At 44.2% G+C, this 8,836-nt stretch overlaps 1 protein-coding gene across 1 annotated transcript; it reads left to right on the top strand.

Moving 5' to 3' along the window:
- Nucleotides 1-4,732: 4,732 nt before the first annotated feature.
- On the top strand, nt 4,733-7,743 carry tlr1 (toll-like receptor 1; the record flags this gene model as incomplete). The annotated part of the gene is made up of 2 exons (XM_084332109.1): nt 4,733-4,849; nt 5,343-7,743. Exon 2 carries the CDS (start codon nt 5,350-5,352, stop codon nt 7,741-7,743), a length of 2,394 nt encoding a protein of 797 aa, XP_084188235.1. The 5' UTR covers nt 4,733-4,849; nt 5,343-5,349.
- Between the last annotated feature and the right edge of the window lie 1,093 nt (nt 7,744-8,836).

The raw sequence follows: 8,836 nt of genomic DNA, 5'->3' as shown, positions 1-8,836 counted from the left end.
GGTCGAAGACACAGAGATGTAGACAGAGCCCTATCCTCTCTGACGAGCTAACCTGGTTGAACTGCCCTGCCTGGTGTCCTAGCGCTCCCCCTCAAGCCCTGCCGTCTTATAATGACACATAAAAACACACTCACAAACAATGACTCACGCGCACACACAGCTTTAACACTACTGTCGATTGCTGTAAAGGCGGTTCTTTTGTCAATAATTAGCCTGTACTCTGATCTTAGTTCCACGGCTAATGATGGCTCACATGGCTCTCTGTTTACAACACACATGGGTGTGCACACACACACGGACACACACACACACACACACACATCAATTTCTTCTCTTCTCTTCTCAAATTTGCTGTAAAGCTCCTATCTGATCTTTCCAACCTTTTTCACCAAAAGGGGGTAACAAAGTAGATTCTACGTTTGAATGAAGATGCTGGGGGGGGGGACACAGCCATTCTCTGTGGTTTTATGACCAAAACAAGCCAATCATGACGTCGGTGTCATTCTGAGATTTGATCAGACCGTGACAGGTGAGAACAGACACTCTGGACCTTCTGCTCTGATTCACTTTGGCTTGACGTATTCTATTAGTTTTTGTCTGTGTGTGTGTCTGTCGGTGTCTGGTCATAACGGTTGCCTTCTATCAGGTATTCTTATAGAAAATAAATTACATACAAAACCCATATCCAGGAAACAGTGAGTTTAGCCTCACATAGTAAACAGTGTTGTTGTCCAAACTGCCATTGTGCTGCAGGTGTTATTGGGTTAAATACATTAAGTAGGGAAAATGGTCGTAGTCCTCCACCACCCTTGACTGACCCCACTGTGGTCGCTATGGTCACAAGTTACAACACAGGTACGCTGAATCTCCAACGTAGCGTTCACACAACACTCTCATCGCAGAGCTCAGGTGTAAAAATCAATACTATAAAACTTCAAATAAAATCAGAGTCCCAAATAGACGACTGTCTCAAATAAAGACAGTGTTTTTACGTGTTTTGACAAATAAAGACAGGTCTCAATTAGAAGCCTGTTCTACATTCATTCTTTATCTGGTTGCCATGTTTTATGGTACTGTTGATTCTGGTTGGTTGGATCACTACATCTGTTGTGAAGGATCAGATTAAACCGAATATATATATTTATTTATGGATATATATTTAATAGTATTTGTATATCGTTTGATATCCCTTGTATATTCCTTGTACATATACACGGAATATCCCTTTATTCTACTACAGCCCATAATAGTTCATTCTCTTATTGGACAAAAGGACCAGGCGCCAGGGACCGGCCCCTGGCGTTCAAGTTCAAAGGTACCGACGAGACATGCCCTTACTAGCCCCAGCTCCGCGCAGGAATAAGGCTACCGAAAGCAGAGCGGCACTACTTGTCCACTGTGCATATAAATATGGCGCAAGAAATGTAGAATTCCTCTTAGTCCTTTACCCTTCTACCCAACTAAGTAACAAGACGTGAAGCCTCACCCCACGATACCGCGTGCGGTGTAGTACGGCCTGTTTGGCCTTAGAATAGCAGTGAGACCTCGTGCGAATTAATAGCTGAATTGCCAGAGTTTGGCACCGTATTTCTATTAAGTAATAATAGTCTATTATGTATGGTGCATCGTACGGTTAGAGTTCAAAAGTGAGCAGCACCCCCATCGCTTCCTCGCGTTATCTAGAGTCTTAACCAGGTTGGGCAGACCACACGTGGTGCTTTCATCCGAGGAGTTCTAGGCGAGGACGAGTGGACCTGCACATTGGATTACCTACCCTGACGACTGCTGAGCCCTATACGGCATGGAATATCTATTTGCTTTGGTGCTTTGATTTGTGGAGCGGATAATCGCCAACACCGGTGAGTGTTGGATTTACCCCGAGAGGAGCCAAGGTGAGACGGCGCTCAGACCAGACTGAGGTCGCCTCGCTTCTCCTCCGTTGTGGACCTACAGCTACAGCTACAGCTATCGTCTACAAGAGAGCCCAAGTGTATTCATCTGTGGATCAAGGTTCTACAGGCACTGTGTTCTGTACCTGAACTCTCCCTAGAAATCGTTGACCAGACGGGATACAGCCGACGGCTCTCCTACCCCCCCTACTGGCTTACAACCGGCAGGACTCTTTACAGTATATCCTGCTATAATCATTAAGTGCCATCGTTATAATTCCCTAAGAGCCAGGTTGTATACTTGCTTCCTGTGTAACCAGAGATTGGACATTCAGTGTTGATTTGCATACGAGTACTCATTTGCCTTACAAGAGCATTCAATTCAAATCATAAATGTAATAAGTAACTATTATATGTACCCTTTGCTATATATTAAATATTTGACTATTACCTTTGTGTGGACCTGATTTCATATGTGGGAAAGTGTTCATCATACTTAGATATCGTGTACTGTATGGCCAGTAATTAAAGTACATAAAGCGGTAGTGGTTTAATGATACCATACTTATCAATACAGTCAGGGAATTGTACCCCTCAGTTACAACATCTTTATTTAATTATCTAGGTTTAGGTTTGGTTCACAGCGCCTCAAAATGATTGTTTTGATAAAACATAAAATAGAATAAGAATAGAAGAATAGTAGGCTTGTCACTTCCTGTCTCCTCTTAACCTCACTGTGACCTCCGATATCTACCTAAATTCTTCTTGCTCTTTTTACTTGACCTGACCTCTTATATATAAAGTATAATTTACTAATGTTCTATTTTTTTTGTATTTTTACTTTATTTTATATATATTGTGGCAGACCGGCTGGGATGGTACTAGAAGGCCGTTATATCTCAGCCAAGATACTGGGGCACATGCCCATATTAGGTATTAGTGGCCAAGGGAGTGCTAAGTGGCTGTGGGTTTCTCTGGGTGTCGTTATGTTGATGGCTGCTGTGTGTTCCCTGGTGCCCCGGGGGAGGCACGGTAGGCATCGACCAACGAGATCACAGTTTTGACGAGATGCTGTCTTCTTTCCTCGGGCACAAGGGAGGGGGGCCGTGTACGTTAAAACGACAGCCGAGTAAATTGAAAAACCAGGGAGTTTGTTGATTCTGAAGGTTGATTAAGAATCAAAGGGAGGATTGAAGGTATCTATGTTTTTCTATGTGTATATAATGTATATATCGGTGACAGCATCTATTCAGACGGATCTATAGATCTTAAAAGTAGCCGGCAGCCGGTGTGTGTTTCCACGGTAGAGAGCAGCAAGCAGGGTGTGTGAGTGCCAAGGTCGTCGTCGGCCGAGTTGTTCAACAGAGGAGATAACAGGCCGCTGGTGGGGGAGGTTTGGTCAGAGAGCTACGGGAAGAGTTCAACATCGATAGAAAAGGACGTTAGTGTGTTAAAGGTGACCAGCCGTTGCCATGGTAGTGTGTCACATAGTAACGAGAAGAGGGGGCGGGGCCCCTTGCTATGAGGAGAATGTTATGAGATGTCAGTTCCTTCTGGGGTAAGTTAGATTGAGACACGACGCACAGGCAAGCAGACGTGTTGATCAGAGACTTTGAAAGGATCCTTCCTCCCCTCGCGGGGGGGGGGGGGCAGGAATGGAGTGCCACATCATCGCTAGCTTCGGCTAACAGGGAATGGTTGTCGGCTATGACGAGGCCTCAGAAGCATTGGACTAATGAGAGAACCATTGGACTAATGAGAGAAGAGACGGTGGAGAATAATGAATTTAGTCAAGAACATTACAGAATGGGTTACATCTCGTACGAGGCTTTGTTTATGGAATCAAAGTTTTTCCAAGAAAGGTACCACGTTTGCCAGTGTAGAATTCTTCTGATTACGGATTGCATTAACGGGGATGAAACAGTTGTACAGCCAGTATGAGAAGGTCGACTTCGGAGTAAGAGATAAACACAACGCAGAAACTTCACGAACACAGGTGATACTGGCTGATTATGACCGATATCCATCAGTAGGGTAAGCACTTATTCCCTCCCCCCTGAACATTTATGGAGATATATGGGCCTTTTAAGTCAGTGATAAAAGTGTCTTTCAAGGATAAGTGAGCTTGATCACCAAAACCCCCCAAAAAGCATAAAAAGGGCCCGCAAAAATCGGGCTTGCGCACAGGCCAAATGCCCTTTTCAGCCTTTGAGCACCTGCCCCTCTAAAGTCCTGTGCATGTCCCTGGACTGGCTGATACTAACACTTACTTCTTCCTCCCCCAAACAGCATTAAAACATCTGTTAAACTTGCTTCTACTTTGTGTCATGTGCATTTTATTAATTCCAATCTGGTGACAGCTCATAACACCCCAGAGTCTGTCACAATAATATATACACTTTTTTTCCTTTTTCTTGTATCGTCTAGTTGTTGCTGTTAAAGTATTATATACTGTACGTACAGCTTTGATATTCATGTGATGTATAACTGATATTAAAAGATTTTACTTTAACAATGTAGGCGATTATGTTAAGTATATTACTGTGTAAACTTGAAAACGCCAAATAAAATAATAATACAAAAACATAAAAATGGAATAATACTAATAATTACAGCCCCTGCAAATGTAAACTGCACAGTGAACCGTATACAATACCAACTCACCCAGTAAAACGATCATACTTCTGAAACAGTGCAAATATACATTTCCATGCACAATAGAGTAGACCACTGTGGGAACAGAGTTCCTCTCCAGCCAGTGGATCAGAAGGAACTGAAAAGAGGATGTTTGATGTTTGAGAGAGACGAGCGCCGAGTTGGTCTCTTTACTACCGTAACGAAGAACACTGCCGGGACAGTGAGGTGAGGAAGGCTCAGTTTGATAGGTGAAGGCAGCCTGGCAAGGTAAAGGAAGAGTACGCTTACGTTTCCCTCTGAGAAGCCTTCTGGAAATAGTACAGGTTAGTATCCTCTTTGTGAGTGTAATGTGGTAGATGGAGATTATATCATGTTACATGTTTAAATTAAGTTAGTATACGTCATATTGAAATAGATAATTGTTGTGTAATTGCATAGGTCAACAAAACCACTCATGCAGCTCTTGTTTTAATTGTTAATATTGTAATAAATAAAAACAATTATTAACAACTGGTCTGTTTTCAAAAAAGGAAGGGTAACTGTTAAGGTGAATAACCCTGGTATAGTGTAGGCTATACTACTATGACAGAATAATAATTCACTAGCACACATTAAAGTACACAAAGGGTAATTAGTGTGTAATAAAACAGGGAGTAAATTACATTATATGTAATTATGGATAAGTGATTTCTACATTACGTGATTACCTTGTAATTGTGTACCGTTATATGAAGTGAGCATGCTAAACGACTCTTAAAAAATAGAGTCAACTGAATGAGTCCTGATCCTTCCATCTCCCTCTTGCTTCTGTTCCAGCAGAGCCATGAGGTCCGTCGCCACCACCCTCTGGGCGATGACGGTGTTAGTGGACCTCATACAAGATACCTCTTCTTCCATAATCATCGTGGACTGGTCTTCGAAAAACATCTCCTCTGTCCCACGTGACCTGCCGCAGAACGTTGAGTATTTAGACCTTTCCTTTAACCAAGTACGGCGACTCAGCCACGGGGACCTTCAGAACACGATGCAGCTGATGTTCCTCAACGTGTCGTGGAACAATTTGGATGAGATAGATCCAGAGACCTTTAATGGAACCCCACTACTGGAGGTTCTGGACCTGTCGCACAACAGGCTGCAGAACCTGCCGGATCACCGGTACCTGCTCTACACTCGGAACCTCCGGGTTCTAAACTTGGCCTTCAACAGCTTTCGCACGATTACCCTGGGGAAGGGGTTTGGTTCCCTTGTAAAGCTCGAGAAACTGGTGCTTGGAGCAACTAACATTAGTGTGGGGGATTTCAAGAATATTGCTGAAGCGAAACTGCTACAATTGACCCTTTGTCTGGAGAACCCAACTTTCTATGAAAAAGACAGCCTAGATGATGTCCAGGCAAGGAGGCTTCGAATAGCTGTGACACAAAAACAAACAATGGACTTTGGACTGATTTCTGATGCCCTATTGCTCTTTGATGAGGTTGAGTTAATTGGTTTGACAGGTGACTATGAATCGATAGCACAGCTGGTGAAAAAGAGAGTGGAAATCCATACCTCACATCTATATTTGACCAACATATTAATCAAATGGAATGAACTTACTAGCTTTATAAACGTGATTTTAGATTCCTCACTTGCTGAATTGACCACGTCGGATGTAGCCATTGTCGAGCCACCTATGCGTGAAACGTATGTACCCAAGACATCCAACATGAAGTCCTTGACAGTCAGACGAGCTGTGGTGATATCGTTCATATTAAATAGCGAAGCCTTATACAACTTCTTCATCAACATGCCAGTGGAGAGTGTGGCCATCTTGGAGACATCCATCAATCACATGACCTGCCCAGAGTCCCAGAGTGTTATCTGCCACCTGGACTTATCCGACTGCTCCATGACTGATATCATCTTCTCCAGGGTGGAGGGTGTAGAGATCCTGGAATGTGAGAATCTGGCTAACGTGAACACTTTGATTCTGAGAGGAAATAATCTCAAGAGCCTTCAGGTACTGAGCCAGCGGATGAAATACATGCACTCCTTGCAACATCTGGACCTCAGTTTCAACTCCTTGACTCATGCCAGTGAGGAAGCATGCATCTGGCCACCCAACATCATCCACGTCAATTTGTCCTTTAACGGGCTGACTGATTCTGTATTCAAATGTATGCCAAACAGAACCAAGACACTGGACCTTCAGAATAATCTGGTCTCTGTGGTACCAGTGTTTCTGCTGAAACTGGACAACCTCTTGGCTCTGAATCTAAGCGCCAACCGGCTGCGAGACCTACCGGTGTGCGATGGGTTCCCAACACTGCGATTGCTTCTGCTCAGGGACAACTCCCTCCATACCCCATCTGTGAACAACTTAAAAAGATGCCCCCAGCTCCAGACCCTTGATGCCAGCTATAACCCCTTCACCTGCATCTGTGCTCTAAGGAGCTTCAGGAGCCTTGCCATCAAATCTGAACAGGAGAATGGACACACCGGAATGCAGCTGATGCACTGGCCACATGACTATCACTGCAGCTATCCAGAGGCCTTCAGGAACTCCACCTTGAGGGATTTCTGGATCCCAGAGGTCTCCTGCAACGTTGGCCTGCTGGCAGCCACCATCTTGGGCCTGGCAATGATAGTGATTATCGCTGCGGTGACCCTGTGCCACCGCCTGGACGTTCCGTGGTACATGGGTATGATCTGGCAGTGGACCCGAGCCAAGCACCGTGCCAGGACCCAGCAGGTTCGACCCGAAGATCTTGAGGGAGTAGAATTCCACGCCTTTGTCTCTTACAGCCAGCACGACGCCGAATGGGTGCAGAACTCCCTCCTTCCCAACCTCGAAGGTCCCACTGGAGGGCTCCTCATCTGTCACCACGAGAATAACTTTGTGCCGGGGAAGACCATCGTTCAGAACATCATCCAATGTGTGGAGAAGAGCCACCGCTGCGTGTTCGTGCTCTCCGCACACTTCGTCAAGAGCGAGTGGTGCCACTACGAGCTGTACTTTGCTGCCCACCAGCGCCTGGTGCGGGGGTCCGACAACGTGGTCCTGGTTCTGCTGGATCCCCTGCCTCAATACCTGATCCCCTCAAAGTACTACCAGCTGAAGGCCATGATGGGGAGGCACACCTACCTGGAATGGACCCAGGACCGGGCCAAGCACAGGCTGTTCTGGGCTAACCTCAGGGCTGCCCTGCAGGCCGACCTGCCGAGAAGGATTGAGTGAGGTAGGGAGGCAGATAGAGAATAGGATGGACTTCAGGAGAGGGTGGCGAGATGAGAGGGTGGTGAGAGGGGAGGGTGGCAAGACGAGAGACCTGGAGGGAAAGGAGGGTAGGAGCTAAATGTTTGGGTGGTCAGAAGAGATTGAGTGAAAATTAAATGTTTGTGATTATAGAAGCTATGGACTTGTTAATCAGCTTCCAAAGCTAACTTTTTTGGTACATATTTTATATAAGTAAACCTTCAAATTGTACAATTCGGGGGCGAACCACATAGCGCGCTCAGCCGCGACACGGCCGACCCGGGTTCGATTTGCCGAATGTCTTCCCTCCACTCTGTCTCCCATTCCTCCTCTGTCTCTCTCTACTGGACTGCCCAGTAGAAATAAAGCGATAAAACGCAAAAAAAAAAAATCTAAAAAAAAAGAAAAAAATTACAATTCGATGTGTAATTGCATTTACTATTTTAATAAAATCCTCTAAAATCCAATTGTGTTTTTTCTTGAAATTTCACTGTTAATACACAATTATATCATACAGTAATGTTAAATAACTGCCAGATATTGAAAGATGAAGTAATAAAAGAAAAAGGGGGTGAAAGCACTTACTCCTAGGACATTCTTTGACCATTTTACAGCCCAAAATACAAAAAAGATCCAGGCAGAATTCTATAATTGTAGGTCTAAAAGGGTCAATGCATAATCATAACCTCTCAAGCCAGGATAACTACTTGTCAGACTAGTACAGACCATACAGCAATCAACTCAAATCAAACCAGTCAGCTGATTAAATGACAACATCCACATAAATGAACCATTTGAAAATGTTTGTACCAAAAACAATAAATCTTCACTGATCATGATCAAGGCGGCGCTCATTTCATCAACTACCATTAGCAATCTCATAAAATACAGTGATTGAGTGCATACTGAAACGATGACACAATACTTGATAAGAAACAAACATGGAGAGAAGAAAACTACACACATATAAAAAAGAAAATTACTTAGAAAGGGCCACTTCATTTTTCCACTATTTTAAGGCGTACACATTAAGACCATTGACAACATGGTTTGATCCCCAAGCATTAGTATCCTG

The sequence above is a fragment of the Notolepis coatsorum genome (assembly GCF_963971535.1).
Source record: "Notolepis coatsorum genome assembly, chromosome: 16".
Lineage (NCBI taxonomy): Eukaryota > Metazoa > Chordata > Actinopteri > Aulopiformes > Paralepididae > Notolepis > Notolepis coatsorum.
The sequence above is the reverse complement of the archived record's forward strand: the minus strand, read 5'-3'. Positions and strand labels throughout refer to the sequence as shown.